Consider the following 17,561-nt stretch of genomic DNA (forward strand, 5'->3'; position numbering starts at 1 on the left):
TGGAGAGTGTTGTTCACTTGTTTGGCTGTTGTGATGGGGTTTTTTTCACCATAGAAATGAAAAGATTTATGGGCCTAACTGTATTTCTACAGATATACCATGACCTGGATAATGAGAATCTTCACAAACAACTTTTATGTATCTTATACTTTTTTAAATTTCTCCAGCTCTTATTAAATGAGAATCCCCTTTAAATTTTCATTTAGCATGCAAACCATCTAGATCATAGTGTATCTTGTATATGTCATGATACATCATGATTTTGCTTCATCTTATAGAATGCTATGATCATGTTGTATATTTTTAGATACAATCAGAAAGAAACAGATCTGCATCTGAATTCAGCAAATGGCCACACTTTTATCTAATGAGAGAATACCTTGCCTCATTCAAGAACTTGCATGATAATCCTGTTATACAAAGTCCTAATTGCTAATTAATCATTCAAGAAAACAATCTGCTCAGTTGTCTCTATTGGAGCTGAGCTGTTGTCTTTTGTTCGCAACATAGCCAGAAACATTAAAATGTCACGGACACCTGCCACAAGGAATTATCTCATTCTTTGGCAAGATAAAATTAGAATGCCTGTTAATGCTCACATGTTTTGGAATTAAATTTGCCACCATGTGTCTAGATTTTTATCTTGAAGACATTTTGTTATTTATGACCAGGGTTCATTCTTCATTTATTTAATTTGACATTAAGGACCTTCCTCCATATCTCCAGTGAAGGAAACAGTTTTCCACCAATAGATGCCCTTTGAACAGCTTCATGGAAAGCAAATACAATTCAGCTAAAGCAATGCTATATACTGTAAGAATATATGTCTCTAAATATGTAACTGCCCAATACTAAAAATGAGCGGGGAACTCCCATAGACTCCCATTGTAATCAATTAATTAAAAAAAATTAAATTGACCTTCTTTGTCTGTAATAATAAAACAGTATCTTGTACTTGATCCCAACTATGGGGTATATTTATCAAAAAGTGAAGTTACAGATCGCCACAGTGAATTTCCGCCACTCTCTGTTCATTTCGATGGGATTTTTAAAAGAGTATTTATCAATGGGTGAAAGTTCATTCTTTGATAAATACACCTTTCAAAATCCAATAGAAATGAATGGAGAGTGGCGGTATTTCACTCTAGAGGACTGTGGCGATCTCTAACTTCACTTTTTGATAAATATACCCCATTGTTCGGCATTATCGGAATTGTTCAGCATAACAATTAAAACTGGTTAAATAGATAGGCTGTGCAAATAAAATATGTTTTCAATATAGTTGGCCAAAAATATAATGTATGAAGGCTGGAGTGACTTGGATGTCTAACATAATAGCCAGACCACTGCATCCTGCTTTGCAGCTCTCTTGGGGGTATATTTATCAAACAGTGAAGTTAGAGATCTCCACAGTCCGCTGGAGTGAAATTCCACCACTCTCCATTAATTTCTATGGGATTTTCAAAGGTGTATTTATTAAAAGCTGAAAGTTCACACTTTGATAAATACACCTTTAAAAATCCAATAGAAAGGAATGGAGAGAGGCAGTATTTCACTCTAGAGGACTGTGGTGATCTCTTACTTCACTCTTTGATAAATATACCCCTTGGTTTCCACTGGAAGGCAGGAACCAATTAGTGACTTACCAGGCAGGAACCAATCAGTGACTTACCAGGCAGGAACCAATCAGTGACTTACCAGGCAGGGACCAATCAGTGACTTGCTGGGGGGCACATGGGTCATAACTTTTTGCCTTTGAACCTGACCTGCATGCTAAGGGTCAATTGCAAACTCACTGAACAATTATGTCCCATGTGCCCCCCCCCCTTAATGTTGCTGACTAAAGGTGGCCATACACGGATAGATCCGCTCGTTTGGCGATGTCGCCAAACGAGCGGATCTCCCTCCGATATGCCCACCTTGAGGTGGGCAATATCGGGCTGATCCGATCGTGGGCCCTAGGGCCCAACGATCGGATCCTAGCGTTCACCAAACGGGCGGTCGGATCGCGGGACCGCATCAACGAACAGATGCGGCCGCGATCCGACGGGATTTTTAATCCCATCCGATCGAGATCTGGCCGACTTTCGGCCAGATCTCGATCGGGGAAGCCCGTCGGGGGCCCTCCATACACGGGCCAATAAGCTGCCGACACGGTCTGTCGGCAGCTTTTATCGGCCCGTGTATGGCCACCTTAACTCAGAGTTAGAGAGCTGAAGAGCATGAAGTTGGGTTCTGTTCTGCTAGACATCAACTATATAAGAAACATTTTTTATTTTGCACAGCCTATCTATTTACCCAGTTTTTATTATACCACTGAACTTTTCCTTTAAGGATGGCGCGTGGCCTGAATGAGTCTATGGCATGAGATGTAGCTGCTGTGTTTACAGACTGCTTGGCTATTTTATAATCCAGCATCAACTTAAAAAATATTATTTTTAATTACCGTCAATGCAGTGCTGTAAACAGATAGAGAAACCTTTGACGTGCTGGACAGTTTTAACTTATCTTAAAAATGGCAGATGGGTAAGATTATAATACAGTGGAATAATATGATATTACCAGCTTGCACACCCTGGCTCTCCGTATCGTGAATGCCCAGTTCCCGGTGAAGAAGGCTTCGGAAACCTCCAAATTTGTGAGTAAAAATAATTTCACTGGCACTCAGGTCAAAGTTCAAGCAGGGACAAACCATTGCTGTGTTTATTTGCGAAAGTGCAATGAAACTCCGAAACGTTGCACTTTCGCAAATAAACACAGCAGAGGTTTGTCCCTGCTTGGACTTTGATCTGAGTGCCAGTGAAATTATTTTTACTTAAGATGATAATACAGCCATACTTCCTAACTGTGCCTGTTTTTTGGGACATTGGTGCTGCTGACAATGAGGGGTCTTATTGCAAATGTACAGGGTGAATAAGGGGATGGAGAAGCAGAGTGTGGCTTTAGTGGGTTAACTTAGGGGCCCATTTACTAAGGATCGAAGTGAATCTTCGAATGAAAAAACTTCAAATTTCGAAGTAATTTTTGGGTACTTCTACCATCTAATAGGCCAAATTCGACTTCGAAGTGAAAATACTTCACAAATTCGACCATTCGAAAATCGAAGTACTGTCTCTTTAAAAAAACTTCGACTTCAACACTTCGCCACCTTAAAACGGCTGAATTGCAATGTTAGCCTATGGGGACCTCCTAGAACATATAGCCAACATTTGGCTAAGTACAATTAAATCGTTCAAATCGAAGTACGCTCGTACGATCATAGTACGATCGTACGATCTTAAAAATACTTCGACTCTGAATGTCGGACTACCCTATTCGATGGTCGAATTTCGAAGTTTTTTTCACTTCGAAATTCGACCCTTTATAAATCTGCCCCTAAATGTATTGAAGACTGAAACCCTTTTATTGCAAATGTCACCTTTGTAATTTTTCTTGTCAGGTATTTTTTTACTCACTGAAATATTGCAATTTAAATTTGTAATATGAGGCAGCGATTAAGCTCTCCATCATTTTGTTATGCATGGTTTATTTTTTTCCTAGCAAATATCCCATTTACCTTCAGGCTTTAAACAATGTACTAACTTATCGCTCAAGGTGGCAGTTGCACCGCCAGCATTTCTTACAACAAATAAACCTAAGGCTTTAATGGTGATGTGATAACACTGTTTAGATCAATTCGATATATATATATATATATATATATATATATATATATATATATATATATATATATATATGTGTGTGTGTGTGTGTTTATATATATATATATATATATATATATATATATATATATATATATATATATATATATATATATATATATATATATATATACATACATACAATTCAGAGCAATATTGTTTACACTCCAGAAATTATAGGCAAGGTGTTTAATAATACGGATGAAAGGGCAAATAATCCCTTAAATAAAAAATGTCAAGGTTAAGGGGGTCATTTACTAAGGTTCAAGTTGTGTTTTGCATGAAAAATTCAAGTTTTCAAGTTGATTTTTTGGTTAAAAACTCGAATTTTTCGACATTTATTATACCCCGACCCTGGAAATAGCTTGAATCCGAAAATACACCATCTAAAACCTGTCAAGGTCATGTAGGAGTAAGGGCAGAGGACCCTTTAACCATTTGAAGATGTAAGTAGCCTCCTTGATGTTTGGGTTTTAGAGGGTTTTGCCCGAGAACTGGAATAATTTGAGCGATTCTAGTTTTTTCCCGCTGAAAACTCTGTCATTTCAGTTTCATACCTCAAACTCGCAGAATCTGGTTTTTGCCATTAAAGTTTTCTCCTAAAGAAGATACTATTCAATTAGCGAGTTCATTCGAGGTATAAAAAGCTCTAACATTTGACCTTTGATTAATAATCCCTAAAACCTAAAAATAGAGGAGCAGGAGCTATTTCTTGTAGTCTCTTGTTTGAATGCTGTATTTTCACAATATCTTTGCTTGGCTCTCATCAATTGAATATGGTTATGTTATTCTACCATTTGGCATGGTGAAAATGTGTATTCTGGGTAGTTATTCATGGAGGTAAATTAGGACTTTTAATTAAAGCAAAGTGTCATCCAGATCATTTATCTTGTGCATCTGTAAAAACTCTATAACAAACCACATTATAAGGCCAGTGCTGGATCCATTTCAGATCAATTGTCTAATAGTTCTTTGCAATATATTATATAATTACATGATTTTCTGTTAGACTTGAGGTATGAAGATCCGAATTCCACAAAGAAAACGAGTCCCGAGCTTTCCTGATAACAGAACCCTTAAATGTACACTGTATAATGTTTGGTAAACAAAAGTAAAACATACAAAACAGTGGTGGAACAGTGCAGGATTCATTTTAAACATCACAATGATATTGTACAGTATTTAATATAGTGCATTGAATAGGGCCAGGCTGGGCGGAGGACTCAGGCAACCTGGCCGGCCGTATTACCCCCTACGCCGCGCGCTAATGCATGAGTTCGCACACATGTTTACTCGTACATGAGCTTGCGCATGCACACTGACCGCCAGCTTCTCCCCCCTCAAGCAAGCGTGTAAGAGCGCATGAGCACAAACAAGCGCATCGAGCAGGACTGCAGACTGGACTGGGGTAGGCAGCAGTGAAATATACATGCCTGGCGCCCCTCAAGCTTTGCACCCAAGGCACGTGCCTACTCTGCCTACCCCTATTTCCGGCCCTGGTATTGATAATATGTGATATTGCTTTTGTCACGTGACTTGTAAAAACGTTGATAATAAAAATGATGCATCCCCTTTTTAAAATATAAAGATATTACAAGTCACCTTGAAGTTTCATCTCTTAATAGCACTCAATCTTCAACCTTGTGTCTTTTTATGATCATGGAAGGCCTCCATGATTCCTTTTTTAAATAAAACTGAATCTTATTTAGGGAAGTTCTTAATTTCATGGTATTTCCAAGTGGTTGATAAAATACTGATTTGTTAAGGTTTTTTGTGCTCTTTTTAGCATTCTCATCACAAAACGGAAAAGTTGCTATAGTCACAGGAGGTGCCAAGGGAATAGGATGCAGCACTGCAAAACAACTGTCAAGACTTGGCATGCACGTGATAATAGGTGAGTTCCATGATATCTCCTTATTTAAAAACACACTGAGAAATCTTTATAAGCAAAGGTGGCTCTGCACATTTAGCCACTGTCTTGCAGTCACTCTATAATACCAAAAGGAGAAGAGAATATGATGTGTTGATGGCTCTCATCTGTGCAATTTTGGGTGTAACCATGTGAGAGAGAATACAATTCTCTGTATGCAGATTTTCCTGGAGACCCCCTGACTTAGATGGAGTCTGCTCTCAAGCTAGCTTGCTCTCTACCCTGGCCTTGAGGCAGAACCACTTTTTGGCTTTATTTTGTTTTTCTGTGCTGTGCAGCGATATCTCTGTGCTCTCCCACCGGTTACACCCATATGTACCAATGTCATACGTTTGTGTCAAATAAACGTTGTCTTTTCCCTCAAGTGATCTCAGATAACTGAATTTCCATGAGAAGAGCCATCCTGTAGCACATGAACTCCATTGTTTGCTCTGTGTGATGACTGAAATGTGCTGCAAGTAGCATCTGCTTATTACCCTGTGCAACATAGGAGTCCATCTCTCCTCTTTATTGCTTCCAGTGTCTCAGTATTATAGATAAGAAGGAGTTAGCAAAACTGGAGTTTAACGGGAGGGACAATCTGACTATATACTTTCTCATCCTACAAGTACTCTAAAAAACTTTGGATGGGGGATTATGTATTCAAATGCACTGAATGCAAACAGAATTCTTTTCCAACTTGGGACCAGATTCAATTCAGTGCGAAAAAGTTACCTCATAGTGAAAACTCATGGACGAGATTCAAATTGAGGGGAAAAAACTTTTCTCTTAATTCAGTTCCAGTTCCCATAGACTTCAATAGAGTTTGCATGTGATAAACAGTGAGCTAATTAAGTTTTTCTCAATTGAATTGCATGTCAAATTGAATCTCATCCATGAGTTTTCACGTGATAAACCTTTTTCTCAATTAATTGAATGAAAGGGTCAGGGCACACAGGCAGATTCGGGTTGAGATTAATCGCCCGGCGACAAATCTCCTCTTCTTTGGATCGATTTGTTTTCAGAACTCTCCCAAAGTTTCCTCTTGAGGCAACTTCAGGCGACTTTGACAAACGAATCGTTCTGAGTGCCTTCCCACCGGCAATTTTCATTTTAGCCAGTGGGAAGGCAGGGGAGGCAGTTTGGGGAGATTAGTCGCCCTGAGGAAGAGGAGATTTGTCGCTGGGCAACTAACCTCCCCGAAGCTGCCTGTGTGCCCTGACCCTAAACCATTTAAGCCAAGTATGAACAAAAGATTGTATGAAGGATGGGATGCCAATAAAAATGTATTTGGTTCCCCGTGGTCCTAGTTATGCTACTTGTATTTGCTACTAATTTCCATACCTATAGATTATGGAAATGTGAATAAGATTGCTTTAAAAAGGCAATCAAACATTGCATTTGATTATTTGAAGTGTTTGTACGAGTATGTGTGTCTAATGCTGCAATGTATAACATATAGAGTCGGCAGTATTCATAGATTCTGAACATTCCATTCATTATCAGAAATTACCATTTTCTTTTTACATTATAGCTGGAAATAATGAAGCTGAAGGCAATGAAGCAGTGACTCGAATACAGCAAGACACTCAGAATGAGAAAGGTAAGAATTTTTCTATGCAGTCTCTGGTTTAGCATTCTGGGAGCTATTGGTGCAAATCTGTGTTATTAGAGTTTTTGTTATTAGACTTGAATGGGGACCCAGAGGACCATTATGAATCTTTGCTCCTGTTCTGAACTATTGTCAGTTCTAATAATAATACAAACATAATAAAAAGGGGGAAAAAAATCCATCTTAATTTACAAAACTCTTGTGTATATGTTATACCTCATATGTTATGGCAAGATAGTAACCGAGGAACATAATGAAGTCCTATGCATAAAATAATATCTATAGTGTTGTTTTCTCGGAGGACTTCAAGCACTTTGCATATTACAGAATAAAAAATATCGGGTGGGGGTTTTTAGGGGGTCCAGAGTAAGTTAGTGTATTCATAAAAGACAACACAGACCAGATATTTTCTTGTACTGGGCCCATTATCCAAGGTACCACATGTTCATGCAACCAGAGTCTAATGCAGTGCTTACTATACAAAATTATCAGTGGTGACTTTGTGCTAGAAGGGTCCCCCTTAAGCCAGCTGGACAGCCTGTGCTATAGAAGAACATGAGTGGCATCAAATAAATCTATTCCACAGCAGATACATTTACAGCCATTTTTTCCAGAATGTTTTATTCAGAGATTGTGTGTGCTTCAAGCCAGCCGTTAAATTCGTTACTATTCGTCACTATGCTAATTCACTAAAATGCAGCCGAACGCTGCCGAAGTTTCTCTAGCGTTAATTCGTTAGCGTGAGCATTTCTTAGCAATCTGTCGCTAGCGTTCAATTCTACCTAGCGAAACTTTGTTAGTACACTTATGCTTATGTCAATTTGAATAGGGTGGGTACATATAGGTCGTATAGACGTCTTTATTAGAGATGTTGGTGCAAATGCTTGAAGTGGCCACTTATTATTACACATGTCCAAGGAAGCAAAATAAATACTAAAGAGATCCTCTAGTGCCCTAGACATGATCCCATCGTAAAACAAATGTGAGATAACTTTTAGTATGATGTGGAGAGTGATATTCTGAGACAATTTGCAATTGGTTTTCATTTTTTATTACTCAAGGTTTTTGACTTATTTAACTTTTTATTCAGCAGCTCTTCAATTTGCATATTAACCAATCTGGTAACTAGGGCACAAATTACATAGCAACCATGCATTGATTTGAACAAGAGACTGGAATATGAATAGGAGAGGGCCTGAATAGAAGGATCAGTTATAAAAAAGTAACAATAACAATATATTTGTAGCCTTAGGGCAAAAAAGAAACGCCACTGAAACCACACGTGACCGTCAACATGCGTTTTTCAGCACGTAGGTTTCTTTTCCCAACATGCATTTCTCATTGTTCTCATTGAGAATTTGGACTCCATATTTAAAATACGCTGCGTATTTACACAAAGTGTGGTTTCAAATTGACGTATTGGCGTTTCTGCTGAAAAACGCCAATACAGGCATCCTGTGGCGGATTTCGGCCTGCAATCGCCCTGTGTGAATTGCCATTTTACATTAGTTACAATGGTAGTGTAGTTTATGCGTATTTACGCCTGGCTGAGCTTTTTTTTTAAAACGCAGCTTAAAAACGCCACGTCTGGCCTTGCCTTTACAGAAAAACAGTATAAAAAATAAATAAAAAGTTGCTTAGAATTGGCTGTCCTCTAACATAATAAAAGTTACCTAAAAGGAGAACCGCCCCTCTATTAGATAGGACTTTTGAAGGCAATCCCGCTTTAAAAAATTAGAAAAAACGCAGGTGTTTTTTTTACAACTTTTATGAGTTTCCGGGTTACAAGATATTATGTCACTGACATAAGATTGAGAAGTATGAAGCTTCATCTTATCAGTTCGCCAGGTTTATGGTGGTGAAGGCAAAAGAGGTAATGTTCTATAAAATTTGCTATTTAGTGAATTTGCTGAGTAATGACCATTCACCTGAGCGAAAATGCACCTGACAGTCTCTTTCACTAGCGAATTGTCATCTACGCCTGTAAGTAAATTGCCGATGTCACTGGGGATGAGATTTTTGGTGAATTTTCGATGGCGACAGCCACTTCGCCCTTTATTAAATCTGCCCCCATATGTCACAAGATCAAATATTATTATGGCAGAAGCATAACTTCATGATAACTTTGGAGATGTAATTATCTGTAAGATATTCCTAACCATACTAAGTGCTGTAAAAATATGTGACCTCTAAGTTACTGCCACGGCCCAGGATATTTCTCAAGTATAATATTATCCATTTGGTGACGTTGGATTGGTGGAGCAATAGGCCCCAAGCAGGACATTGAACATGACCTGGGAAGTCATACTGTAACTACTGTTGGCAGGGACAAACTGCTGATATACCAAGGAATACAGTGCTATGTCATACAGAAATATGCTTATGTTTAGAGAATATTTACTTTAACTTTGTGAATACGTAAGTCATGAATCTCACAGGGAAATGTGTTAATTATTTATTCAGCTAATTAATGTGTTGGATTGTATTTCATACATAAAGGTTTTGTCTGCAACATACTGCATAATTGGTGTGCGCTGGTGTGTTCCTGTTACGGCAAGGGATGATACTTGGTAGTGCAAGGGATAATGAGATATTATAACCCTATATTCTATAACCTTATATTATAACCTTTGAACTAAGTATATTTAAGAAATTGCAACCCCTTGATTTGTGTTTTCTTCCTTTTAAGGTGATTTGATTTTCTTGGATGCTTGAAATCTGTCCAGTAATGAAAAAATTGAGAAAAACTCAGCAACTTTTAACAACCTACTCTTTTTAGCAACACAATTGCAATTCTTTCTCAGTGTTCACTGTGTGAAATCATCTGTTTCATGCAGTGAGAAGAATATTTAAAACTGTGTAATTGTCCTCAAAGCAGCCACGGAGGCTTCAAATAATCCAAATCAGCCAGCGCTCTCTGACTTGCACATCTCAATGAGACAGAAGTTAGGTGACTGGATAGGAGATAGCATATCCCAGCCAGCACCCTCTTCATGAATACATTGCTGCCGAACACAGTCAGTGCAGTATTCATTTAGCTGGTGCTATTCTAGAGTGCAAAGACCTACTACTGTGTGTGCCCAGTTCAGGACAGGAGATACAAAAAGAAATTGCAGTTTGAGTAGCAGTTTGAAACAGTTTGAAGCAGTTTGACACCTCTTATTGAGGAAAGCCTTGTTAGTTTCTTGCCTGCTCCTTGTATGTAAATTTAGCAACATAACATGAACATTTTAACACAGTAGTTGAAGCTCAACTTTTTTTTTTTTTTTTTTTTTTTAATTATTCCCACAGAAAATAATATATTCTATAATGGTTTAACTTGTGCTGGCAAACCATAGCACTTACACTTTTGTTATGAGAAACAGCAGGTTTACAACTCTTGTTAAACTACAGTTCTCAGCACGCTGGAATAAAATTCAAAAATGGCTGGATTAAAGGAACTGTAATGCCAAAAAATTAAAGTGTTTTAAAATAACTAAAGTATAGCGTGCGGTTGCCCTGCATTGGTAAAACTGGTACGATTGTTTAAGCAACTCTACTCTAGTTTATTTAAATAAGCTGCTATTTAGCCATTGGGGCAGGCATTTAGTCTGAAGAACATATTATATAGCAGAAAAGCTCTGTAGAATTGGTTTAGGTGACCATATATTATAAGATCTGCTCATTTGGCAAGGTCAACAAATGAGCAGATGTTTCCCCCTGATATTCCCACCAAGGACCAAATGATCTGATTACAATGACCAGAATAGGGGCAGGTGGGGCAAGAACCACATGAAAGAGCTGATGCGGTCCAAATCTGCCTGATCAACATCTGGCTGATTTTATGACCAGATATTGGCCCAGTAGCCCCATACACAGGCAGATAAACTGCCGACTCAGTCTAGAGGACTTTTATCTGCTATGCAACCTGTGCCTGTGTATGGATGGGGCTACAATTTCTTCCCACCTATGCTTGCATAGACCAGCCAGGTCAGTAATGCTTGTGGCTAGGATAGGACAGCAGCTTTAGTGTATGTATGTATACAAAAACACAACACTACACTCAACGGGAACTATCAAAATCAATCTAGTGATTTCAAACAAAAATGTCCAATATTTCGATCACAAACAGTAATCTTCCTTTTTTATAATGTGTCCAAAATGGATATATCATGCTTGCACTGCCTTTGCACATTGAAAAATATGATAATTTGCCTGCTAGTGATATGAGGGTCAGGAAAATCTCAACCCACACCCGACCGTAACCTGCAAAATGTTGCCATTGTAGTACCTGCACCTCCACGTCATCTCACCATACATATTAGTCCTTTGTAGTGATGGAAGTCATGTGTGATGATGTGACTTGCATCAATACGTTATTTGTGACTTTGATGACTGATTAGAAGAAAAGAGGTTCCGCCTAAATATTCGGAAGGGTTTTTTTACAGTGAGAGCTGTGAAGATGTGGAATTGTCTCCCTGAATCAGTTGTACAGGCTGATACATTAGATAGCTTTAAGAAGGGGTTGGATGGCTTTTTAGCAAGTGAAGGAATACAGGGTTATGGGAGATAGCTCATAGTACAAGTTGATCCAGGGACTAGTCCCATTGGCATTTTGGAGTCAGGAAGGAATTTTTCCCCCTCTGAGGCAAATTGGAGAGGCTTCAGATGAGTTTTTCAACTGGCAGATAGGTAGTTAATAAAAAGAAGGAAAAAAAAAAGGTTGAACTCGATGGACATGTGTCTTTTTTCAACCTTACTTACTATGTTAATACGGTATGTTACTTGCATCACTACAAAGGACTTATATGGATGGACTATGGGTATTTGCATAGATGGAGAGTTATGCCACTTAGCCATTATGTATCCTTTAAGAATGAGATATAATTTGTATTGGGTGTATGTTATTGACAGTTATGATGTCATAGCTTTAATCACTGTGGGTGTGGTATCCTGTTGACCTCCCCTATAAAGAACTTTCCTGCACACACTTTGTAAGTAGCACGTGATGAAGGGGCTCGGCCCAAAACATCTGCTGGGATTTTACCTTAATAAAGAGGATTTGGAATTAGTGCGCAGAAACATTGAGTGGAGCGTGCCTTTGTTCCTACCTTGTTTTATGAGTAAGTAGGCTTGTGTTTGCAGCAGAGCCAATATCGTGCACCTCCCAACAAGATATTTTAGAAAGAAAGAAAGAAAAGCTAAGTACTTTACCTGTTGCCTAAAACTGTATTGATTTCACTTACACAGGATCTCTCTTTCTCTAAATTCAAGTGCTAACACCAAATAACCTTTCAAACATTTAGCCTGACCTGGACGACAAATAATCCTTCTTAAGATTTTATCTTTCATATATAAAAAAAATCTATACATGGCTTTCATTAGCTGCGTGGTAATATTCTGTACGCTCAGACTTGTTTCAAGTATATGCAATAATTACACTGACTCCTAATCTGGTACAGTATTAGCTGCTAGAGTCGTGTCTGCATGATACCATCACTGCATTACATAATTACATTTACATTTTCTGGTCATTATTAGTGGTCTTTGGAGGAATGGTAATTTTTGCTAAACCCAAAGATGGGAGTCTATTGATACACTGGGAGGAACTTTTTATAGCACAATAAGGGACTAATAAGGGACTGATGTATCAATAACTAAAACAAAAGTAAATGATTTCTAATAACATTATCAATCACAATGTATTTCAGGCAGTTATCAATGTGGAAGTGAAAGGCATTTGGGTTGGAAATACTCAATAAAACTTGAAATAGATGCTTTTAAAAAGCTTGAAGAATACTTTTTCTTGTAAAGTACAGGTATGGGAACTGTTATCCTGAATGCTTGGCACCTGGGGTTTCCGGATAACAGATCTTTCTGTAATTTGGATATTCATGCCTTAAGTCTACTAGAAAACCCCAATAGACTGCTTTCGCTTGCAGTATTTATTATATTTTAGTTTGGATCAAGTACAAGGTACTGTTTTATTATTACAGAAAAAGGGAAATATTTGGATTATTTAGATAAAATGGAGTCTATGGGAAACTGTACTTACGCAGGTCGTAGCTTTCTGGATAACGGGTTTCTGGATACTCATCACTTAAACAGAAAGTGTCCTAGAGACCATTTTTGGTACTCAAAGTTTGAGGGCATAAGGGAAGTATTTTGTCTGGGGCGGTAGTAGCCAGATCCTACCAGAAAGCAAGATGCCCAACCTCAAAGTGTGAATGGAAGCAAATACTTCCAAAAATCTTCCAATATTTAGTGGAAAGCCTTTTTTAGAATGAAGCAACAAACAAATTTGGAAGGAAATGATAGAGAGGCAGGTGTCCACATGCTTTTGACCATATACTGTATTTCATCGGCTATGCATCTGGATTTGTGTTTTCCCCAGAACTTACAAGAAAAGACATTTATGGAAAAAAAATGTATATTGTTTGTTGGACTTTCATGGCAATATGGGAGGTAAGAGCAGTCATTAAGTCTCAGATAATAATTCACTTTTATAAGACTTTAAAAAAATATATATAATATCCCAAAACATTTAGAATGCTGTATTCAGATGTTAATTAACTTTCAAGGGAATATTTATTTATTAAAGGTCGAGTTGTTTTTTTTACCTGAAAATTTGGAGTTTTCAAGGGTATTTTTTCAATCAAAAAAACCCCGAAGATTTTTGAGATTTATTATACCCCAACCCTGGAAATAGCTCAAATCTGAAAATACTCCAGCTAACACCTGTCAAGGTCATGTAGGAATCAATATCAGAGGTCGCTCGAATCAATTTGAGTGTTTCGAGTTTTTTTTCTCCGAAAAACTCGATCAATTCAAGTATTTGAGTTTTTCACCTAAAATTCACTGATTTGAGTTTTTTCCATTCAAGTTTTTTCATAAATCAGAAACCATTCGAGTTGTGAGTTTATTCGAGGTATAAAAAAACCTCAGTAACCTAACCTAAATAATCCCTTAAGAATCTTGAAATCATCTCCATCTACAGATAAATAACTTCCCTGACCCTGTTTTTGTTGGACAATCCTTGTGGACAAATAAAGAATATATATATATATTTAAAACTTGCTTTTATTTAAGTATCTGTACATGATAGTTATACAATTGCGGCTATACAGTAGGTTTCTGTGCTGTTCCGCTAACATTATGTATCTACATTTTTATAACATCATCATAACAATAATAACAATGTAAACTTGCAGCTCAAGTGTCAAACATCCGTGAGACCCTATTGAGGGTTCTTAAAAGAAACATCCGTGAGACCCTATTGAGGGTTCTGTGTATAGGAGGCTAAACCTGTTAGTTAGGTGACTCCTGGGGGGGGCATGGCATGGTTCTCGTTGATCTGGTGGTTGGTCTCTGAGGCACCGGGACGATTCCATGGCTAACGGTTGCTCCATCAGTAATGCTGTATCATACCATGTGGTGCATCTAAATGTATGATATTTATCATTTTTACAGCCAACTGTAAATTTAGTAGATTACTAATTCATACAGAAATATTATTTTAATGATCAGTGGAATCAGTGCTACCTAAGCACACACCGTATGGAATTTCTATATTGCTTCATTTTTGCCTTCTTGTTTCTCTGTGCTCTGGGCTACTGGCAGGTTCATTGGTTTCTGACCTCAGTGACTTATGGTAGGAAGATAAACCTGGAAGCTGGATTGGGCAGAGACTGAAGTGAACAATTAATTGCTCTCTAAAACATTAGGAACAGGTTGACACATTTTAAAGGAAAATAATAAATACTTAAATCTGAATATCCATTCATATAATCATTTCTGATTCCTTGAAGAAATTGTCAGCTGCTGGTCTACTTCCCTCTAACTCATCATTCTCTTTCACTAGGCAAGAGCACAGCCTGTACTCTTATCAGCTCCTATTTGGTCAGTCACTTATTTTAGCCCCTGGAAAATATCCTTTTTAACAGCATAATAGCAATTGACTTTCACAAGCGCCCCTTATTTTAACACATTAAAGGGTTTCTCTCATGGAAAAACATGAAATTGTTCCTGAAAACAATATGCCTGCCCCTTGCAGTTTGGTTGCATTGATGATTCGGATTGACTATTGAACCAATGTAGCAGAAGCTAACTCATTAACAGACCTATGAAGATGCATTCAAGGTATTGTGGGAAGTCTTGGCTGCAGCTGACTTTTGCTATATTGCAGAGAAGTGCATTGGCAGTGCAAAAGAAAGGCAAATGCAGGTATTGGGGATGCACTGAATCCAGGATTCGGTTTGGGATTCGGCCAGAATTACGGCCTTTTTTATCAGGATTTGGCTGAATCCTTCTGCCCGGCCGAACCGAATCCTGGTTTGCATATGCAATTTAGGGCCGGGGAGGGAAATCACATGACTTTTTGTCACAAAACAAGTAAGTAATAAATGTTTTCCCCTTCCCACCCCTAATTTACATATGCAAATCAGGATTCGGTTTGGTATTCTGCCGAATCTTTCTCAAAGGATTCGGGGGTATTCGGCCGAATCCAAAATAGTGGATTTGGTGCATCCCTAACAGGTATAGGATCTGTTATCCCAGAACCCATTATCCGGAAAGCTCTGAATTACGGGAAGGTCGTCTCTCTAGACTCCATTATGATGAAATAATTCAAAATTTTAAAACCTATTTTATTTATCTCTGTAATAACAAAACAGTACCTTGTACTTGATCCCAACTAAGATATAATTAATCCTTATTGAAGGCAAAACAATCCTATTGGGTTTATTTTAATGTTTAAATAATTTTTTAGCAGACTTAAGGTGTGCGTTCCAAATTACAGAAAGATCCCTTATCTGGAAAACCTCAGGTCCAGAGTGTTCTGGATAACATGTCCCATACCTGTACTGCTTTCAATTGCAATTACATTTATAAATAACTGTAAAACCATTAAAGGAATTGTTCAGTGTAAAAATAAAAACTGGGTAAATAGATAGGCTGTGCAAAATAAAAAATGTTTCTAATATAGTTAGTTAGCCAAAAATGTAATGTATAAAGGCTGGAGTGATTTGATGTATAACAAGTCAGTCAGATCACTACTTCCTGCTTTTCAGCTCTCTTGGTTTACACTGACTGGTTACCCTGGCTACCAGGCAGTAACCAATCAGAGACTTGAGGGGGGGCCACATGGGTCATATCTGTTGCTTTTGAATCTGAGCTGAATGCTGAGGATCAATTACAAACTCACTGAACATAAATGTACCATGTGGCCCCCCTTCAAGTCGCTGACTAACTCAGAGTTATAGAGCTGAAAAGCAGGAAGTTGGATTCTGGCTGTTTTATTAGACATCTGTTCACTCCAGCCTTTATATATTACATTTTTGGCTAACTAACTATATTAGAAACATTTTTTATTTTGCACAGTCTATATATTTACACAGTTTTTATTTTAACACTGAACTATTACTTTAAAAATTCCATTGATGGGTTTTTTGTCACTTTTAGTTAACATATTTTCCCTTTAATCAGCTTTCCACAGTCACATCTGTAATTGTTATTGCAATCAGCAAATGATGAAAACAAAATGGTTTAATATGATATTTGAAGTCAATAGCACTGTATAGAAAAAAAACAGTGTGCCTGCAAGTAAAATAACCAGGAAATGGTAACTGAAAATATTGGTAAATATTTTTGAAAGCAACATTTGTTGGTGGTAAGAAATAATTAACTGAAAACATAAATCGTGATGTCTACTATGCAACTTGTCCTTGAATTTTTCCTCAGAGGTCAGTAGGGTAATTTGAATATATAATGTAACCTTTTTACTGTCGAGAGTGTAATAAATATCTGAGACTACATTTTGCAATTAAGATGCATTTTGCTGTTAAGACTGATTAGAAATAGTCTTTAAAGGCAAAGAGAAATAGATTATGCCCTGCAATTCACTATAAATCACTGCAGCATTTCTGTTTGTGTGGAAGGCTACAGCCCATCAAATAAATACATGAAAAAATATACATAATATAAACACTTTTATATTTTTATGATTATGATGAGTAATAATAATAATCAGCAAATGGAGAACATATTTATAGAGTTCTGGCACAAATCCCTATGCTCTGTACCTTGTCGTATGAAAGCTAATGATAACAGCCAAATCCCATATTCAAGATGGTGCATTGACTGGGGTTTTGTAACATTCTGAAATTATATATATATATATATATATATACACAGTATATATATATATATATATATATATATATATATATATATATATATATATATATATATATATATATATATATATATATATATATATATATATATATATATATATAGTAAAGAATGGACCCGCACTCCAATGTTCTTAGTGAAAAAAATTTTTTGTGTTTTATTCACAATG

General features: G+C 37.3%; 1 protein-coding gene across 3 annotated transcripts in view; it reads left to right on the forward strand.

Annotated features, from left to right (window-relative positions):
* Window positions 1-17,561, forward strand: part of dhrsx.L (dehydrogenase/reductase (SDR family) X-linked L homeolog) — a 207,637-nt gene that overhangs the window by 69,277 nt on the left and 120,799 nt on the right. For all 3 annotated transcript variants that reach the window (XM_041581031.1, XM_041581032.1, NM_001093891.2), the window contains 2 exons: window positions 5,488-5,595; window positions 7,145-7,213. In XM_041581031.1, the coding sequence (XP_041436965.1) occupies window positions 5,488-5,595; window positions 7,145-7,213 (177 nt within the window). The remainder of the gene's footprint in view (window positions 1-5,487; window positions 5,596-7,144; window positions 7,214-17,561) is intronic.

This window comes from Xenopus laevis, chromosome 2L (genome assembly GCF_017654675.1).
Source record: "Xenopus laevis strain J_2021 chromosome 2L, Xenopus_laevis_v10.1, whole genome shotgun sequence".
NCBI lineage: Eukaryota > Metazoa > Chordata > Amphibia > Anura > Pipidae > Xenopus > Xenopus laevis.